Raw genomic sequence first — 22,359 nt, 5'->3', positions numbered from 1 at the left:
ATATAAGATGTCAAACCACAGAGTCATTGAAACAGTCTAGGAATGTTCAATCCAGCTCAGTTCAGTTCAACTTACCACTGTGTCGTTAATTACTTCAGGCTGCAGAGCCATGTTGCCTGGACTGGGGAGCATACCTTATGAGAATAGGTTGAGTGAACTCGGCCTTTTCTCCTTGGAGTGATGGAGGATGAGAGGAGACCTGATAGAGGTGTATAAGATGATGAGAGGCATTGATCGTGTGGATAGTCAGAGGCTTTTTCCCAGGGTTGAAATGGTTGCCACAAGAGGACACAGGTTTAAGGTCCTGGGGAGTAGGTACAGAGGAGATGTCAGGGGTAACTTTTTTACTCAAAGAGTGGTGAGTGCGTGGAATGGGCTGCTGGCAACGGTGGTGGAGGTGGATACGATAGGGTCTTTTAAGAGACTTTTGGATGGGTACATGGAGCTTAGAAAAATAAAGGGCTATGGGTAAGCCTATTAATTTCTAAGGTAGGGACATGTTGGGCACAACTTTGTGGGCCGAAGGGCCTGTATTGTGCTGTAGGTTTTCTATGTTTCTATGTCATCCACTGCAACCAAGACCCCAACGTGTGATGCTTGTTCATACCACTGAACCTGAACTTCCGAGGTCAAGAGTGGAACTGCCCTAGTGCAATGGCTTTTCCACTTTAAAATCTCTCCTGCACAGGTTTCCTGGCATCATTGGACATGATGGACAACTACCACTACCACAACACACTGTTGTAATTAATTGTATAGGATGCAAGACCAGTTTTTCACTGTACCTCAGTACGTGACAATCATTAACCAATTTAGAATTGTAGAAAACAAGGTTCAAGCAGATTCAGCTGCAGACTTGAGCACTGAAGTGGACATGATAAACAGAATGTATCTATGATTTGTGTTGCCTGTAAGTCAACTGAATACCATGATTCCCTTTGGAAAAATTGCAGGATTCTTACCATTGGTTTGTCCTGATAAGAATTACATTTTAAAAAATCACCTGAGTTTTGCTGGTTCTTTGCTGAGAAATTTGTGAGTAATCTGACTTCCATGTCTCTTCCCTCAGCCTTCTTTGAAAGACACAGTTGTCTCTCTATCTCTGTCCGCTACTCTCAGTGTACTGTGCTGGAAGGGCTCTCCATGTAAAAAAAAAATTACATATTCCCTTAGTGAATATTTTTAATTGATAGTTCCTCATTACTGATTCAACAACCAATGTAAATATCTTTCATGCTCATCAAAATCTTACATTACTTTGAAATGTTTTACCAGATCTTTTTTTAAGCTTCCTTTCCTTGCTGAAAATGTGTTAGTATTTGAGACCTTGTAACCAAATCGTTCTCATTCCGGCCTTCATCCTGGTGAATGTGTCACAAATGATTTTCACAGCCTCCTTATACTGGTTTCTCAAAACTAATATACAAAATGGATCTACTATTATTTTGAAATAAATTACCATCAGTTTTTCATACTTGTACTTTATAAACCTGTTTTATAAAAAATTATAGTTTTTAAAATTTATTGAAGTATCCTGACTCACTGCATCATGGTCTGGTAAAGCAAGTCAAATACACAAGAACACAGAGCTACAGAGAAGTGAACCCTGCCCAATACATCACAGACACACCCACCTCACCACTGGTAATATCTACAAGAAGCACTGCCTTACGAAGGCAATATCTTTTATCAAAGATCATCACCCCTCAGACCATGCCATCTTTATGCAGCTGTCATCGAGCAGGAGGTACAGAAGCCTTAAGGCCCGCATCACCAGGTTCAAGAACAGCTACTATCCTCCAACCACTCAAACTAACGACCAAACCCTGATCACATAGTTTAGCAACACTATGAACACTTCCATCAGTTTGCACTAGAATTGACTTCTTATTTTGTTCTTGTGTTTTCTTGTAAAAAAAAATGTAATTTGTTTATCTTGTGAATGATGCTTCTGCAAGTAAGGTTTTCATTGTACCTGTATACATCACATGTGCATATGATAATAAACTCGACTTTGGCTTTGGAATCAGATTTTTAGGTACTGTAATGTCAACATCTTTAAATCAAGTATATTCACATTTCTTGTTTCCCCCAAATTATATTACCTGATGCTCAGTTGATAGTCAACTGAACTATCTATGTCTTCCTCATCTCTTACAATACCTGTATCAATAAAATGTTCATTTATAGTTCATATATCCCTGATTAAGTTTATAATATATGCGAATGTGCACACATTACCAAGTATGCATCATTTCCAGCCCTCCTCTAATCTAAATAATACCCATTCATTGAGTTTTACATTTCATCTGTTTAGTGTTTTTGTAGTGTATGTTTCTGCTTATTGCCGAATCATGCATTGTTTTCCATTGAGCCTCTGGCATTGTGTTACTAAACATTGAATCTATAGTGTTAGCTTGATTTATCCAAAACCAAATATGATTAATAAATCGTACTGAATGCCACTGGTTAATCAGTATTTCTGCATTCTCATTCATTATATAAAAATAGTAATTATATCAGCAATTTTGGTGGGGGTTGCTGCCTCATTGTCAACTTTTGATAGGCATTTGACACATAAATGGCAATCTTCAGTCATAGTGTTACAGAGGAAGTTCTGGGTATTATTCGGATGGAGGTTCACACACAATTGATCTACAGTCAGTCAACCTAATTTGCTCTCCTTTGTTATCATAATGACTGTGGACTTGTTTAAAGAAAAAATCTTGCATGAAGTACTGAAAAATTGTGGTTTGAATTCTGTTAACCCTTCCTGTAAATGTTGCTCATTTTTCTTCTACATAATACTCATCTGCTCTGACATATGGAAAAACAGGTCCTGAGAACAATTTACTATTTCCTCCCAAGTGCCCCCACAACTCCTCAATTTACACGAAAGCTCTTGATGGTGAAGCAGAGACAGAGATGAATGCTATCTAAGTGAGAATTAAGTAGATTTAGTGGTGAAGAGCCCATATGGGGAAATCACAGCTTGCATATAACCCTGAAAAAATTTAAGAACAAAGAAGAAAATTTAAACAGGAGATATTTAGTAACTGGGAGCTGAGTAAACAAATGAGAAAGCAATAATGGACGAATGAGATTGTTGTTAATATTACAACAGCTACCAGCACAGTGGAAACCTGCATTAAGGAGAACAAGAGATGTATCTGTTTGGGTTGCCCACAGAAATCAGCAGTAGCAGAACATTGCATTCGCAATAGCCACAGGACTGACTTCAACGGCACAAAACTACTGTGCTGTGCCAATGGCTTTTGGGACCGCCTTGTGAAGAAAGCCATTGAAATAAAACTAGAGGAAAAGAATTTTAACAAAGATGAAGGTTTCGCTCTAAGTAAGAACTGGAATTCAACTGTAAACAAGATGGGACAGTGGAAACCTGGCAGAATGAGGTCCAACCAATCAGGAGTGATGAGTGTTATAAATACCACCAGACTAGACATGCCCAGGCATCATTCTCAATGAAGATGACAGAGTCTGTCATCAAAACGTTGGTTAGAATTGATACCTGCACTTGGCTTGAAGCCCAAGAAGAGTTTATTCAGCTACCAGAGTTTTGGAAAAACTTTCAAAACACGGCTGCCAATATTAAAAGAGCATAAGAATAGACAAGAATAAAGGTAATCAAAGCAACTACCAGAATTTATATAGGTTTTGAATTGAATACTTTCCAAAAAAATTCAGAGAGTTGTAATAAAACAATCAAATTTGATCAAAAGGATCCCAACATTGGGTGGTTAACAAAGACATGAATGTGAGAAGGCTAACACAAGCACCAGTGTAGGGAGCTGGAGGTAGGAGTGTGATGCAGAAGGGTGGTAATAGGCTCAGATTAGGAGGAGGTGATTGCTCTGTTGCATCCTCGAGTAGGATTATAAAGGATGCTGATATTGTGATTAAACTAAACCCCTTGGCAAGGCTAGGAGTTATGAGTATGCATTCCATCACTTGATAACAGTGACTTTTATTTCAATCTTTGTTTAGCCCCCTTGAGAATGGGTCTGGTAACAAAGGCAGTAAAAATTGAGGGAGATAGTGAAGAGGTAGAGATGGGCGTTATTACAAAGTAGATAATGTTATACAGAGGCAGCATTTAGGAGGGCAAAGAACAGATCCACGTTGATAACAAGGATAACAGAGTGAGGATAGAGAGAGAAGTATTTGCTGAAAATACTCTGCTGCTAATTTTATGGGTAAGATTGAAACCAAGCAAGGATACATAGTGGAGAAAGATGTGGTTAACTAATGAATTCAAAGTACTCTTAAAAAACAATGAATACATTGAATTTATATTCTTTAAATAGTTGAGGTACAGTGGAAGTCTTACCACTGCATTCAGGATTTTTTAAAAAGTAAAATGCAATTAATGGCATAACAATATTATCTTGTAGTCAGGAAAAATGAGTTTCATTACCTAATTAGTCACTAATGTCTTGAAATTCAAAGTGAACTTGTTATATTCATTATTAAAAAATACAGTCAGAATTAAGAACAGATATTACTGATTACAAAAGTGATTTATGTTGAACATGGCATGAAACAGAATATAGTTTCAGGAAATATATTAAGTTTTAAAGAACTTTAATAAATTTGCTTTAGAAAATATTAATTTACATAGTTCTGCACTTGGTATTGGAGTGGCATTCAAGCAATGTAAACTACTATCAACAGTTTAAACAACTAGTATACATTGATTCTGAATGCAGAGTATCAATATTATAGATATTGGACGTTTTTAACATGGGAAAATTATTTATTTATTTTAAAATCAAATTGATTATATAACATTGAAAAGCATTAAAACAGATCCATGTAGCTTTAAATGCCGAAATATTTTGTAGCTTTAACGGTGACAATATGATAAAGCTTGAATTTCAAAGGATGGAAGGTTATATTCTGCTCCTCAAACATCTTTTGGCAGATGGCAGCACTAAAGGACATACTCCCAATATCTCCAACAACCACTTAGAAATATAAATGGCATTTTGAAATAAAGATGTTATTGTTTTTCTGCACTTAAAAACAGTTTATTGACATGTTCTTGTAGATAAATTATTCTCTCAGAGAACTTATTCATGCAAATTGCACAAAGAGGAAGAGTACACCTCAAGCTACCTCTGTAGAAATGGAAGCTTGCAACCAGGAAGATAAAGACACAAATTCTGTCTACAGATACAGTCTGTAAAACAAGTAAGTTTATGACATGGATTCTGTAGAATAGTGTAACTGTTATTCATCACACAGTATTAGTCTATCACTATATGTTGAGAAGTTTCCCTTTTAAGGTCCCAAGCAATTCTATTGAACAACCTGCCTCATGTCCTACTTTCTAACCTGGTAAATTACACAATTATAAACTAGAAGAATTATAAAGATGCACTGGATGAGTTACATTCCCGGTCCTGATAATTTTGCCACCCATGACTCCTTGTTGCACCATAATTAGCAAATATGGAGACACCATTGAACTTGTGATGTTCCTTTGTCTGAATACATTATTCTATCGCCTCTTTTTTCCCTTTACTTCTGCATTGTCAATATCAGAGCATCAGATTCTCATCATTTGTTTTTGCTTCTCCTGTTTAAAACTATTTATCCAAGTATAACCAAGAAGTCACTACAGTATTCATGGCACATTTAAAATCAACTATTTCACAGAAGTTTTGATGAGAGAAAGATAATATACAATCCATCTCATCAGTAACAATCAAATTGCACAAGGAATGTTAATAATCAATATTCATTATTTGTATACACAATCATTTTAAATAGGATTCCACCAAAAGTCATTATGACATTTAAAGGCAACATTCACAGAACTATTGGTCTAAGTTATAGACCAGTGATATCTGCATCATCGTCATTAACATGATATGCAACATAGTTGCTGAGTTTTTCAGGCAAAAGGTTAAAATAAAGTTTACTAAATGCACTGGCTACATCTTTTTAAGAGTGACATAAAACAAAACTACGAACAAAAATGAACATCCTTTCATTCCCTCACAATGTGCAAATTAGAAAAGGCAGAGAATAAATGTGTTGTTAGTTCTGCAAATAAAATTCCTTCAGGGGCTTGCTCAGGTGTAAGAATTTATAAGTAATGAATATTCACTCTTTATATGGTAATAAGCTTTGTCAGACTAAGTGAGAATTTTATTTTGTGGTAACAATATCTGCAAAGATATATTGGAAATTTAACTCACTCCAATGTTAAGGGAACCTTTTGCAGTTTGGAGGCAGCTTTTCTTGGACTTATAAAAGCAGTGGTATAGATCAAGTGAGTCTATATAGTGATATAAAATATAAAATAAAAATTCAGCGTTCTTCCACATCCTCAGGACAGTGACCTTTTAAAAGTCATTTCACTGCTCAACAACTCTTTCACTGCCTATTCCATAGCCATAAAATCAGACAGAAAAAAACACTCAAGTGAACTTTTAGTTGTAGAAAACAAAAAAAAACACCAAATGCATTTGTAGACAATAGAATAATGTCTAAACGTTTGTTTTCATGGTTGAAGTTAAGTGCTTGCTTATACTGCTGTAGCCATTTCTGAAATACAACTAATAAAAGCAACTAAACTTGAAGTATAGCATTACTTTGGAGATTTGGTCCTCCCAGTTCTCAAATTCCCATTTTACAGTCACTGTTGAGACAGCATCCGTGGACTTCATTAGTACACTTATCCAATCAACTTCCTGAAGGCTGAGACTGAGATGAAGGAGCAATTGCAACATGGGACTGGACGGGTAGGTTCATCTCCGAACTCTGGTCTGCCATCTGGGTAAGGACTGATGTAGCAACGGCCTCTGCCATTGCTGTTGAACTTATGCCATTTGAAGTGCTGATGGAACTATGCTGGATGACGTGGGTTTGTGGGCTGCTGGGTAGTGGACTATCTATAGAACTCTCATCCTTTTCAGCATCTGATGAAAAATAGACCACAGAATTTGTTACATAGAATTGTTAAACAGCTACAAACAATTACTTTTACAGTATGACAGTAATTACTTAGCAGACAAATAGACTGTGTCAAAATAACTTTAGATACCAATGCATGTCTTACTTGTGTCATTTACTAACAACAAGTCAATGTGCTCTTTATTCCCAAACAAGTAATTTCAATGAAACATTTATCATGTTATGCAAAAACTACACTTTAAAATATTCACACTGATAGAAGGTACTGTCATCCAATGTTTTAATTCACTCATGAGTTGTGGATATTGTTGGCAAAGCCAGCATTCATTGTCCAACGCATGGTGTTTGGGAGGTTTTGATCAACACTGTTGCACCGCAGGATGTGTGCTTAACCCACTGCTCTACTCTCTTCTACACCCTCAAGAGTGTGGCTAGGTACAGCTCAAACTCCATCTATAAATTTGCTAATGACACAGCTATTGTTGGCACAATTTCAGATGGTGATGAGGAAGCGTACAGGAGTGAGATAAATCAGCTAGTAGAGTGGTGTTGCAACAATAGCCTTGTACTCAATGTCTGTAAGACCAAGGAACTGATTACGGACTTCAGTAAGGGGAGTCAAGAGAACACGCACCAGTCCTCACCGAGGGATCAGCAGTGGAAAGGGTGAGCAATTTCAAGTTCCTGGGTGTCAACACCTCTGAAGATCTATTGTGGGTTCATTATAATATTAATACAGGAAGGCACAGCAGCAGCTATATTTAATTAGGATTTTGAGGAAGATGGGGATGTCACCAATGACACTCACAAATTTCGATGGATGTACCGTGGAGAGCTTTCTAAGTAGTTGCATCACTATTTGGTGTGCGGGGTGGGGAGCACTAAACAGGTTCAGGAAAAAGCTGCAGGAAGTTGTAAATTAAGTAATCTCTATCATGGACACTAGTCTCCCCAGCATCAAGGATATCTTCAAAAGGTGATACCTCAAAATGGCGGCATCCATCATTAAGGATCCCCATCACTCAGGGTATGCCGTCTTCTCATTGCTACCATCAAGGAGGTGGTACAGGAGCCTGAAGACACACATTCAACAGTTCAGGAACAGCCTCTTCACCTCCACCATCAGATTTCTGAATGGCCAATGAACCCATGAACACTACCTCAGTATTTTTGTTTTCTTTTCTTTTGCTACCTCTTTGCACTTTAATTCAATATATATTTCCTGAGGTTTGTTGTGGCACTCTTTCAAGCAAGTGGAAAATACTCTATCACATTTCCTACTTTATGAATGTGGGAAAGCTTTGGGGATTAAACCAAAGTCACTCAGCACAGGAACTTTTAGTCAGAATATTTATGCAGTTGGTGCAGTAATATTTTTGGTTAATTGTGTAATTAAAATACTAGCTTTGGTAGATTTTCTTGATATGATAAGACTCTTTTGTTACAGAAATAACATTTCTGGAATGAAGTTACATATTGTTTACTTGCCAAGCCTGAATATCAAACATGTTTTTCTGCTTGTGATCATCATCTAAAGAGTTGTAAATAAAGCTGAAATACTATACATTCAGTGGTGAACATCTTAGCTGACATTATGATGGAAGGAAGGTCACTGATGAAACAACAGGAATAGTCTTGATGATCTTTTGCAGTAATGTCTGGGTATACAAAGGATTGATCGACTTAATTTGTACTGAGTACGATGCTAGCTAATAGAGGCATTCTCCTTCATGCCACACTTGGACAAATGCTGGTATGTTTAAGGCATTTAGACCTTCTATCCATGTTTAACCCAAAACTGCACTGAGGTCAGGAGCTATGATCCTGTCATATTCAAAAAGAGCAGTTTGGTTATTGTAGACAATCGCTTTCATCACAACTATTGATTAGGTGGACAGATGGCATTAATTGGATGAATTTGTGCTGCCTGTTGTGAACAGGACATACAAGGCAATTCTCCTTTTTTGCAGGTAGGTGCTTGTGTTGTAATTGTGTGGTAGAGTTAGAAGCATGCCTTGCTCTGAAGCATGAGTTCAGCACTATGCTGCCACTATTGTTGGAGGCCATTGCTTTAAGTGTGCTCAGCTCTCACTACTGATTCCAATATTTATCTCAACTATACTTCTTCCCACCCCACCTCTGCCACATCTGTTCTCAGGATCCAATCCAGGACATCCGAGATGTCCTCCTTCTTTAAAGGACAGGGTTTCCCTCGCTCTACTATTGATGCTGCTCTCACTCGCATCTCCTCCATTTCCTGCACCCCTGCACTCACCCCATCTTCTGGCCATCATTACAGTGACGAGTCCCTCTTGTCCTTGCCTACTATCCCATCAGCCTCCACATCCAACATATTATCCCCTGCAACTTCCACCAACTCCAAAGAGACCTGACAAATAAGCATATCTTTACCTCCCTCCCTCTGCGATTCCCTTGTCCATTAATTCGTCCCTCTCCATTAATCTCCCTTCAGGCACTTATCCACGGAGATGGCCTAAGTGCTACACCTGCCCATACACCTTCACCCTCACCTCCATTCAGGGCCTCAAACAGTCCTTCTGGGTGAGGCAGCACTTCACCTGTGAATCTGTTGTGGCAGGTGACCCCGATATGACCTCAGTTACATTGGTGAGACCCATCGTAAACTGGGGGAGCACTGTGTCGAGCACTTCTGCACCATCTGCCACAAGTGGGACTTCTCAGTGGCCAAACATTTTAATTCCCACTCCCATTCTGATGTGTTGATCCATGGCCACCTCTTGTACCAAGATGAGGCCACCTTCAGGGTGAAAGAGCAACACCTCATATTCCATCTGGGTACCCTCCAACCTGATGGCATGAATATCGATTTCTCCTTCCAGTGAACAAAAATCCTTCCCCCCACCCCATTCCCCACTCCCCACTCTGACCTTCTACCGCTCATCTGCCTATTTCTTCCCCTCGGTTCCCTCCTCCTTCCCATGACCCTATTGTCAAATCTCTCCTTCTATCAGGTTCTTTTTTTTCCTCCAGCCCTTAACATTTTTCACTCACCTAGCTTCACCTATCACCTTCCAGCTAGCCTCTTATCCCTCCCTCCACCTTTTAATTCAGGCATCTCACCCCTTCCCTCTCAGTTCTGAAGAAGGGCCTCAGATAGAAACATCGACTGTATGCTCTTTTCCACAGATGTTGCCTGATCTGCTGAGTTCCTCCAGCATTTTGTGGGTGTTATTTCAGCTTTCTCTTGGTATTAATGTGAAGTGAGTCCAAGTAGTTGGAGATCAGATTTTGTAATAGTGGAAAGTTGATAAGGAAGCTGAGGTGTTATTTATTCTATATTTATTTAGTTAACTGCTTTGTATTCCTTCGCTGCAGTAGTGGTTTAAACTCAGCCCTCTTGACTATTTATCGGTTAGGAGGTTGACTAAGCCAATAAATACCAACTCTTAGAAAAATTCAAATAATCAAAATGTTAAATGTAAAAATCAAAACATTATAGTATTTTACTTCAAGATGGAAGATCATGATCAGTACACTATGTCCCTCCAGCTAAGTACTTTGTGAAAAGTGAAACTGGTTACTACCAAAAAAATTTTTCAGCTGCCTGTGGTTTTAGAAAAGCATCCTCACATCACGACGCAATGTAGGACTACCATGCATGATAATTGTAACAACACGGCACATTATGTTGTTTCTTTAGAGATTACAGAAATTTTCCCCAGAGTAGCACTGAGTGGTAAAGCTTGCTGTTTTAATAGAACAGTAACTTAGTACTTGAATCCACCTGAAAATATCAAGAAACATATAGCTAGTTCTCAGTTGGATTATGAAATGGGCAGGTTACATTTGTGGCCTTCTACTGGAGGTGCATGGATTGACCAGAGGCTGCTCAGAATATCAATTTTACCAGTATAATATAGGTGCTTGCTGGACTGTGGCATCAAATATATAAATTATATTCTTCATAAAGATAATTTGCTTTGATAAGAAAATTCCCTTTTAAATGGTAGACCATCAGTACATGAATGGAACACTGAAGACCTTTTTATTTATAGCAAAGATTTCTTCATCTGAGGTTCAACTGCCAACTACTCGCAGCGATGGATGATTACTGTACCTGATTCTAATGATGCACACACAGGAGAATAAGCACTGTTTAGAGTCTAAATGCCACCAGCTGTTCTACAGTTGTAGAAAATTAATTGGATCCAGATTTAAAACTAAAAACCTATACCATATCTAACTCATAATTCAACTAATGACACGCTTCTCTTGCAAACTAAATTAATATTTTCATGAAAACCAGAAGTGCTTAATGCAAGCCAAAAAGCAGATTAATAAAAATGTCTACTGGATAATGTTTAGTAATATATCAAACATCCAATTGAAAATTTGAAAGTTTTGAATTTACAATAGTCAAGAAAATATATGCAAGGCTTCCTAATATGCCTTTTATAATTTAGAAGTTATTATTCACAGTGTAGATGATTACAACATAACACACAAATATACACTTATAATTAACCTATAAATCCAGTCCCATCATATTTTCTTAGACTATTGTATTATTATTTTACATTGCTATTGTTCTTTGGCAAATACCCGAATAGTTAAAAGTTTTAAAATACATATTTTTACATTTATATTTTTTCTCAGTTCAGTTGTTGCACTTGGTATCTGAACATTATGCTGCCCATCAGGAAGACAGTTTATATTTAGGGAAAAATATGTGCACAGTATGCATGCCAGTGTAAGGCTCTATCCGCATCAATAAGAAAACACATGCAGAGCTGTCAGGTTGTAGCAATGACTGACTAATCTCTATAGCATTCACTGTCAATAGCAAAGGTCTGCAGTTTTCTTGTATAACATACCTCCAGGCTATACTGTAAATCCTGAAACCACTCAACTGATTGTAGATCAAAGGGCTCTGAACTAAGCTCCGGACCTGATAAAATTTGTGTATAAAATCTAGAGAGATGGATAGTTTTTTTGCCAGCTTGTTTCTTTTCAAATTAATCTTCAATGAATAAAGGCACTTTCAATGCTCCAATTGTTTGTTTTGAATTTTATTATGTTTTTTAATTAAAAAAAAACAAAATTAGGCTACATTTACATATAATGGATAATGAAAAACTTCATCTTTGCAAAGTGCAAAATGGCTGCAAAATTCTGTATTAGTGGAAAATGAAGTTTACATAACAGATTGATATGGTTTATACAGAAATGGTTAATCTGATTGCTACTATTTGTGTGAGTTTATATACTCATTCAGACAGGTAAGCATTATTTTTATCTATTCACTTGGATGCTTTGATAAAATGGTGTTGTATGGTTAGCCTTTATACCTGGACTCCTGCAGTCCATAAGGGGAAGGTGACCTGTGCGTGAAATGAGAAATGGTTTGTAGATTGGTGGCATCTATGTCAAAGAGAGATAGCAATGGTTCCATGTGCCTGCTGTCCATTATTGTTTGATGGAGGTTATGGGTTAGGAGGTGCTTGCAAAGAAACATTCTCCAGTTGCATCCTGCAGATAAGTTGCACTGCAGTTGAAGTACACTGGTGGTGAAAGAATTGGAATCAGTACAGGTTTACTGTCACTGGCATATGCTGTGAAATTTGTTAACTTCACTGCAGCAGTACAATGCAATACATGGTAACAGAAAGCAAAAAATAAACTGAAAATAAGTCTATATTTATATTATCTGGTTAAATTAAATAAGTAGTGCAGAAAATAATAGGAAATTTAAAAAAGTAGCAAGGTAGTGTTCATGGGTTCAATGTCCATTATGAAATCGGATGGAAGGAGCTGTTCCTGAATCATTGATTACATGCCTTCAGGATTCCGTACCTCCTTCCTGATGGTAGCAATGAGAAGAGGGCATGTCCTAGGTGGTGGAGGTCCTTAATGATGGACGCCTCCTTTCTGAGACATCGCCCCTTGAAGGTGTCCTGGATACTACGGATGCTAGTGCCCATGATGGAGCTTGCCTATTTTACAACTCTCTGCAGCTAACTTTGATCCTGTGCAGTGGGCTCCCCATACCAGATGGTGACGCAGCCAGTTAGAATGTTCTCCATGGTACATTTGTAGAAATTTGTGTTTTTTGTGTCATACCAAATCTCCTCAATTTCCTAAAGAAATACTGCTGCTGTCTTGCCTTCTTTATAACTGCATCAATATGTGGACATTACTAATTGTGTCAAATTTTCTGACTGCCCTGCATCCATCTAATCAATTGGAGCATATTACATCACCAGAGATGTTCAGGTGATGGAGGAGCGTAGGAAAGTCAGAAGAGAATGACACAAAATATCAAATCTCTACCCTGTTCCAACAGCCATGGCATTTATGTGGCAAGTCTGTCTCAGATTCACATCAATTGTAAATTCCCAGCATACTAAACGCACAGGATTCAGTTACAGTAATGCCACATAACGCCGATGTCAAGCAAAGCTAGATGAACTCTTTTGGAGAAGGCCACTAGTTGGCTTTTGTGTGGTATGAATATTACCTGTCATTTATCAACCAAGACCTTTATGTTAAACATCCTAACATAGATGACCTTGTCACAAGAGGAACTGTGCATGGAAATGAACACTCATCAACAAACCAATCACTACTGACAACAGAATGGAGGGCAAGTCATTGATGAAACAGCTATAGCAGTAAAGCCCAGAATGTTACCTGGAAGAATGCTTGGACTGAAGATCTGAAGCTGAGATGATTGCCCTCCAACAACTACAAATATTTTTCTGTTCCCCATGCATAACTGCAGCCACTAAAGGGTGCACATCCTAATGTCTTCCACTTAAACTCCATGGTGCGAAACTTAGTTGAATTTTGCCCTAATGTAAAAGGCACACCTCATCTTTGGAATTAAGCTCTTTTGTTTATATTTAAATCAAACTGTAAATGAAGGTTGGAGTCCTGCAGTCATATTGGAATCACTGGTGAGTAATTTGTTAGTGTCAACGCCAATGTAATAGCACTGATGCCAGTTCCTTTCATCACCCCACTGATATTTGAAACTATGCAAAAGTGTTTTATTGGTGGGATTAGGCAGTTTAAGTGGTTTTGGCATGGACTAGATGGGCCAACCGGCTTGTTCTGGTGCTATACTTCTCTATGAGTCTATTGGCTAGGTTATATTTACACATTTTTCTCTAGACTGTGCATGTTTGATGAAGTTTACGCATTGTTCAATAGAGGCAGATATGCCATCTGCACTGGAACAATTATAGGTACAGCCAGTGTTGACAATGTCCAGTCCCCTTGATACTGATATTATGTGCAGTGAATGAAACTGGTCAAACATTTGATTGTGGATGGTGGGAGTATCAGGATGAGGCAAGGAGCATCAAATATGTACTGTCTGGCTGAAGATGGCCAATATCATTTCAGTCATTTTCTGTACAGCACCATAATGTAGATTAGGATATTTATGGATCAGCCTGTTCATTACATATCTGCGTCCTATATTAGGGTTGAACTTGGAAGAACTCCAGCATTTTGATCCAATCTGGGTACAATCATAGAGTTGTTTGGTTCAGTTTAGTATTTGTTTTTCATAGCTGCATCAAGTTGGCAATCATTTTCAGGAGCTTCTGGTGCAGTTCCTGGTGTGATGCTCATTGCAACGAAGTTCACCATCTGCCTTGATGATGAAGAAAGAGTGAGGGATATGTTGAGCCCTAGTATCATGAAACAAAATTTTATTGCTGCTGATAGTTCATAATATTGCATGAATGCCTTAACTTATTCTGATCTGCTAGTCCTGTGCTTAATCTACCAGGTTAGCAAAATGCTGATGACTATGTTAGGCTGGACAATTTCCTTAGTTTGGCCACAGAACTTGATCTCAACAGGATTATGCAGTGGCCACAGCAGCCAATGCAGCCAAACAGAGATGGATCCGTGACTGGCTGATTGTGTTCAGGGTTGAGACTAAGAAGGTTTGTCTTATTTGTGAGTCCAGTACAAGTCACAGTCTTAATCTGGGGTAGGTATGTGGGATCCTTGGTGGGTGCAAACCAGGAGGCCTGAAACAGAGCTTAAACTGTTAGTGATGATTTTACCTTTACCACACTTCGAAGTTACCCTGCCCGAGTTCTGTGCACTTGCTATTTGTACTTCCTATACTTGGTGTCCAATAGGAAGTAGGTGATCATTTGCATGAAATCTCCTTGCCACATTGCCAAAGTAAATTTTGAGGCTTTCTGGGGCTCTTTAACCCAGCTACTCATATATACCCTGATGGGTCTGTTCTGCCCTTTGATGAGACTGTGGCCAGAGATGGTGATGGAGAAGAATCAAAACCTGTCTTCTGGGTATGATTCTACATGATCATGCTACGCTGATGGTTAAAAGTCTAGGTGAGAGCTGCTCCACCTCTGTCACAAATCCCTACATGGCAGAGTAAAGCCTTTTCTAGACATACATAGCACTTTATACATAAAGACAGCCCAATGGACCCTTTGTCATGTCTAATTTTGATCTTTCAGTGTAACCAAATTGTTAGACCAAAGTTTTGTTTTACTAAACAATATAGTAGTTTGATACATTGGATATTAAAGACTACAGATTAGCCTTATTTGTGACATGCAACATCAAAATATTGAAACATACAATGGAATGCATAATTTGGTTCAAATCAAATCAGCTAGGGTTGTGTTGGGCAAATGTCACCACGCTTCTGGCACTAACATAGCACGCCCACGGAGGTGATCTGTGAGCTAACAGCAATGATGCGCATATAAGGTCAGATTAGTTAAGGACAACCAGCTTCCCTTCCTGAAGGAATCTAATGAATCAAATGGATAAATGCTACATGGTTGTTTCTAATGATAACATCATTTTAACCCATGTTTGTAATTTTAATTATGAACTAAATTCATATAAAAATGTTACGGAAAGGTTTGGACTCACCAAATTTTACTCCAGTCTGCTGGAACACTGGGCCAACAACTATACTCATATTTGAAAGGCCATAAACAAAAGCTCTGTGACCCCATTAATTCATTCTCGCTCAAAGCAATATAGTAATGAACCAGTAATAAGGGAAGAAGGAAGAAATACATACTGCTCTTAATAACTTAAACAAATCTTAACCATGAAACAAAATAATATTTGTTTGAAATTATCCAAAAATATGAAAAACTTCATTGCAATATAAATTCCTGGAACCCATAGACAGAAGAGACTACAGATCTTGGATTCTGGGGTTTAAAACAAACTGCTGGAGGAACTTAAAGATCAAGCTGCATCCATGGGTAAAGAAATTGTCGATGTTTTGAGGCAGGATACAGAATCAGATGTAATAGTACTTCTTTTAGTACAGTTTTTTTAAAAAAAACTATTGAATCTAAAGCTTTTACTATATTTAACTGTCTCTCAAGTAAAATGGGAGGAAGTATGACTGAAAATATATCTACAAACGTATAATCCCCATGGTGATCTTGAAAGAAGTGCATCGTTTTATTCTAACTTTATGGACTGATCAAGCTTGAACAATTTCATTCAATTAGTGAGTTTAGTCCTACACATTCAATCTAACTTTAATTTTAGAAAACAGGAATGCAAAAAGAGCCAGATCCTGAGCCATTTCAGATATTTAAAAAGATTGTCTTGGTGCATAACATGCACAGGAGAAAACAAAAAGAATGGAATTTATAGCAACTATAGTTAAATTAAAACAATTTCTCAGGATAAAATTAAATGCAACTTTTTTCATAACTGGTGGACTAAATGAACATCATCCAAACTTTACAAGACACAGATGAATATTTACAGAGGCATGCATTTATAGATGCACTACAATAACCTTTTGGAATTTCTTATACTTTACTTTAAATACCAACTACACTTCCTTGGAACTGCCAACTTGGTTCATTTCAGCTGCTTCATTTCAATAGCCTGGGGATATAGGTAATGGAACATTACTCACTGTGATAGCCAGATTTCTTCTGCATGGCTGTTACAGGGCAATCTTTATGAGCCAGAAGTAGCTGCTTCAGCTGAGCCACTTCATTTCTCAGCAGGGTAACTTCATTCTAAGGAACAAAGAAAAACTTTTACAAAAAAGCATCAGCACTACCTCAGGCATCACAAGAGGGGGGCAAGATTTGAATATTCTCAGCTTTCTCCAAGTAGATGAATGTGGCATTATTCAACTGCAGTTATATTGTAAACAGGTTTGTCTCCTAGTTTAGCTCAGAGAAACTTGTTCTAATTTGGAGTCTAAAGGTTTTGCCTGCACAAACCATTCTAAAGTCAATCTATTCTGAATGTTACAATATACCATGAAGTCAGCTGTACTGTCAAAATCCCACCATGTTTATCTCAAATTCAGGAGGATTTGAAACGATCTTCTTAATGAGCTCCTTTGAACAGCGCGGTATTTAGAAAACACATCTTTACACCATACTTCTACAGCAAGCCTCAAACCAACTACTGTGATCAGAAACAGTAACCATAGATAGTAATTATACAATATACAGGTATGGATTTTGCTTGAATTAAATTACTATTTAGTGGAAAAATATGCAAGATGATCAGCATAGATTTTTGCTCCATGTTATAACTGATGGTTTTGCTTCATTGTATTTAACTGAAATTTAAATTCACTTTTTAGTTTGAAGGGAATTTGAACTGTAGCACAATCCATATGCCAAAGTATAGTTTTAACCACCTGAATGACCAATAACTACATGCAAAGGAATAGTAAATAGATTAGCAGAAGAGTAGACTTCCTAAGGTATGTACGAGCCCTTTGCTACCCAAATGTTATTTAGTGGTCCATGCTTTGGCCTTTGAGAATATTAAAAAGAATTTTAGAAACATACAAATTTTTATACAAGGTTCTACTTTATCCCTATCAGCTATTCTCTATTACTACAATGATCATGTGTTTAGCACAGTGAGTAGAGCATAACAGGCACTAAGAGCATGTGTATGAAAGCTCTACGTTCTTTGCTCATCTGCATGTCGTGTGAAAAATAGCATCTTTTGTTAAGTAGTAAAAAAAAACCACATTTTTCTCTCTAATAAGGAGATGGAGTAATGGATCAAACATAACCCAAAGAAAAAAGGTAGTGACTGAAGCATTTGCATTATGCAATATGGGTGCATTCAGAAAAAAGCAAAACGAAGAACATGTGTTGGAGTAAAAGTAGAATGTGAACAAAGAGAAGGAAGAATAAATTCAAATACCAATAATACCAAAGAATCAATGATACTTAGCACTTAGGTTTAGTTCAATTAAACAATTAGATGTTATTCAAGATCAAAGATAATTATAGTTTCAAATGAATATGAATCTGGGATTTGCAATTAAATGATAACATTGAAATAATCAAAAGCCCAAGATCTTGCTGCTATCGCTATCATACAACTTGATAAAACATAAATGACCAGGCAACACAAACCATTGAATGCTGCACTGTAACAATGTCCAAGAGTGCCTTCCACACGTATTTAACTAGTTTAGAATAATGTAAAAGCAATGATACTTAATTATAACCTACTGCACCAATCATCTGTGTTTGAATGTCAGCTAAGGAATTATAAAAGAACCTCAAGATTGATTAATGGATCCGTACAAAGTACAGTTTAATTATTTTTTTGACATTCAATTTTCAGTAAAAGACATAATGGGTGGCATGCTTAACGGCTTTGCTTCTGGCTAAGATACAAAGGAGAACTGAGATGTTAATGCATTTTTGAAAATCCATTAATATCAGTTCAAGTGGAGCCTACAAGTCTCCACATAAAGAGAGCTTGCACCAAACAATTTGTTCAACATTTGAAACTGAAATCATACTGTTATTAAGGCTTGTATCAATTCCCTGTTCAACAAATTGGCTTTTCAAAGCAACATGCCAGTGGGGAAGAGTAGAAAATGGAAATTCACATTATAATTGTGATAATATTATAGTGAGCTAGTTAATTTCAGTAATAGAAATAAATGTTACAGCCTACCTGTAGTTGTATGTTTGTTGAACTGAGATCCTCTGCCTTCTTTTCAAGAGACTGAACCCACACCTTTCTCTTCTGTCTGCATCTTGAAGCAGCTGCTCGGTTACGCTCTAAAAATTTCCGCCTCTTCTCGTCTGGATCTTCATTCATTGCTCGCCGCCTTCTACCACCACCGCTTGGATGGGTAGGCTGGACTGGGGAGCCCTATAATCAAAGTACCATTCATTCAGCTTACTATAAAATCATTGTTTTTGAAAATCAGACTCTTTAAACAAATACTTTCCAACTTTTTCATTTTTTTTTTATTTAAATGAAAATCCACTTCTCAATATTAGTTTTCACACGGACCCTGCAGGGAAAAAGATATTGACAGGTATAATAATTAAAAACAGAACTTCTAGAAAGCTGAAGAATTCAGAAAATCAATTTTTCTTTACTTCAGGAGCTGCTTTTTAGTTGTAACATTTTATTTTATTCCGCTACTTATAACATAAATATGACCCCTTTGAGAAGCAAAATCTGTTCATAAATATCAACACAAGGAACAGTTTATGACTTAATTGGTAACTTCATATAGAATTGAGCAATAAAGACCAGATACGTCCCTTGATAAAATTAACATTTATTTCTGAAACTGCAAAGGTCATGATTAGCATAAATTCTGTAAATCTATATTTTAGACAGCCAGTATATTTAACAAGTTTTCATCAGTTTTATTCTCCACAGGTGCTGAGTTATGATTCCATATGGATTCAGGTAGAGTGCATTTTTCCTCAGTATTCCTCAGGAAAGTGATAAAGACGGACAACATTAGTCAAGTTCTTCCGTCCGAGAATACTGTAGTAACCTCAGTGAAAATACATTGATGTAGATGTTGGATGAGAAAGTACTAGTCTGGAACATGAACCTAAGTGAGCAGCCCACTGACAATTTCTGGTAGAACAAGATTAGCTTTATTTGTCACATGTGTGTTGAATTGCGTCAATGACCAGCATAGCTCGAGGATTGTGCTGGGGCTACCTGCACGAGTTACCACACATCTGACGGCAACACAACATGCCCACAACTCACTAACCCTAATCTTATGTCTTTGGGACCTGGAAGGAAACCCATGCGGTCACGGGAAGAACATACGAACACGTTATAGACAGTGATGGGAATCGAACCCTGATCAATGACTGCAAGTTATGTAAAGCAATTGCACCAACAGCTATGCTACCATGCTGCCCACAAATTTTGATGGGTTAAAAAGAGAGTTCTTGTCATCACTGGTAGTTCACACAGCAGCTATGATGATAGATGAAAAATCAGCTAACAATAGCATGTTTCAATACAATGTTTTTCCATGTACTCAATGTAATTTTCATTGCCACTGTCAACTGTTGTCTGGTTCAGTGCTGAAACAAGTTTTCTGATTCTCAACTTTTCAACATTCTTACGTTTACAGTTGAATACACAGGACAACCTCGATTTAACACAGGAGTCAAGGGAAAATTTTAACATTTGACATAAAGTTGCTATGTTATATCAAACTAACAGTACCTAATTTCTACCTCGCGGGGGACATAATAATATTCATAGTATAGTACTGTACTTAATCAAATCCAGTATACACCATTCCATCCAAATGGTTTTATTTTGACCTCCACACAATAATTAATCTGCTTCTACTTTCCAATGTTTTTTATTTGCACTAGATGGCACTGTACTGTGCATTAGAACATAGTTCATTGTTGCCAAAAAAGGAAAACAAAATTGTACATTTTCTGTTTTTGTCTGTAAAAGTCCTGTTAAACTTCACACGTAACTGGGCACAAAGGGATTTGAGTTCGAAATACCCTAAGGTTAAGTTATTCTTGCATAATGACAGGCAAGGCATATATATGGCGACTTTAACTTAATTTTATTTCTTAAGTTAACAAAAAGACCAAAAGTATTAGCAATATTAGTTATTGCTATGTAAGTAAAAATACTCATCCTATCATACTTAAAAATATGATGCAAGCATGTTTCAATTAGATTCATGCAAAAATACAGAATAGAAATTTAAATGAACTAAAGAGGCTGAAACTTAGTGTTCAAATACAGTACATTAATCTTAGACAGTGGGAAGATGCTGAATAAAGCCATGCAAAGATCAATTAAAGATCATTCAACTAGAAGCAGAAATGTAAAAGCATAAACTTACATGTTATTGACTTATAAATATTAAAAGGATTGGCATGGGAGTGGAATGATTACGATCCAAAGGGGATCATCTTGTGGTATAAACAATTATGAGCTTTCAGGATCCGACTTCAGTCGTGAAAAGAATTCAGATGAACCTCTCTACATCCTCCCTGAATACCTCCCAATGCTTTGATGATTTTCCTTCAGGAGCTAATTCCTTTATCACACCTTCCTTCTTAATACTGTTGTTTACTCAACTGAAAACCTTGAGTACCTTAGCATATTTGATACAGACTATGTTCACACTGGCTCCACGTGGAGCGAGCCCATCAGTCTAAATATCCTGCATCTTATTCCCCCATCCACTTCTCTCTCATATTTCCCAGCAACCTTTTCTCTCTCATATTTCCACCAACTTTATTCTTTTGCCATATACCAACAAGAAGCAATTAACAATGGCCAACTAACTGACATATAGCACTTTGAGTATGTGAAAAAACCAATGAAACCAGATTTACCATATTACTTATGATCCTCATCACCAGAAGCCATTCCCAACCGGCCAATTTCATCTAATTTCTTTCAATAAAACTTGTCCCTCTGTTACCAATTCCTTCATTCCAACACCCTTTTAAGCCATAGGAGTGTGAGTCAACCTGTCTTTCAAACTTACGGATGCAATGAATTGACGTTAGCAAAACTGAGGGGATGGGCTCATCCCGCTAATAACATCTTTTGCACGTGTTCTTGTCTCAGTGGTAAAGGATGCCTTGTCATGCATCTTTATTGGGCAACTTAACAATAATTAGCAGTAATCAGCTTATCAACATCAGCTCCTTTCTTGAGTTCAAATCACATCAGGTTTTATTTATCTTCTCAGCAAATGGACAATGAGCAGAATAGTATCTATGTACATTGTATCATTTTATAATCAGGCAATTGTAAAATATAATGATTGTTGTATAACAAAGATCCATGTTGGGGGTTATAAACTATAGCATGTTTTTAAATTATATTACGAGGAGAGGCTAAAGAAATTCTGACTTTTATATTAAAAGGTTAAGGGGAAGCAATTCAAAACTAAAAGTGGGTTTATAAGAGAACTGGGAAAGAGAACCATGTAACTAGTGTGTATAAATGAAAGTTATTTCCTGATATAGTAAATAAAGAGATTTTATTTTTTAAAAAAAAAAGAATTTTCATGAAAATAGTTTTGGGAGATAGACATCCTATCAAATACAATGCTAGAAGCAAAATCCAGAATAGATCTTAAAAGGAATTTGAAAA

At 37.1% G+C, this 22,359-nt stretch overlaps 1 protein-coding gene across 7 annotated transcripts in view; it reads right to left on the bottom strand.

Annotated features, from left to right (window-relative positions):
• Positions 1 to 4,569: 4,569 nt before the first annotated feature.
• Positions 4,570 to 22,359, bottom strand: part of atf2 (activating transcription factor 2) — a 147,565-nt gene continuing 129,775 nt past the window's right edge. For 3 of the 7 annotated variants that reach the window (XM_072261828.1, XM_072261826.1, XM_072261827.1), the window contains 3 exons: positions 18,907 to 19,107; positions 16,874 to 16,979; positions 4,571 to 6,947 (listed from right to left, as the gene is read on the bottom strand). In XM_072261828.1, coding sequence (XP_072117929.1) covers positions 6,712 to 6,947; positions 16,874 to 16,979; positions 18,907 to 19,107 — 543 coding nt within the window. In that variant the 3' untranslated portion in view covers positions 4,571 to 6,711. Of the gene's footprint in view, positions 6,948 to 7,925; positions 8,016 to 16,873; positions 16,980 to 18,906; positions 19,108 to 22,359 lie in introns of all 7 variants that reach the window. The other 4 variants (XM_072261824.1, XM_072261825.1, XM_072261830.1 and 1 more) reach the window with 3 other exon arrangements.

The sequence above is a fragment of the Mobula birostris genome, chromosome 6, assembly GCF_030028105.1.
Source record: "Mobula birostris isolate sMobBir1 chromosome 6, sMobBir1.hap1, whole genome shotgun sequence".
In the NCBI taxonomy this organism is placed as follows: Eukaryota; Metazoa; Chordata; class Chondrichthyes; order Myliobatiformes; family Myliobatidae; genus Mobula; species Mobula birostris.
This window is presented reverse-complemented; position numbering and strand designations above follow the sequence as displayed.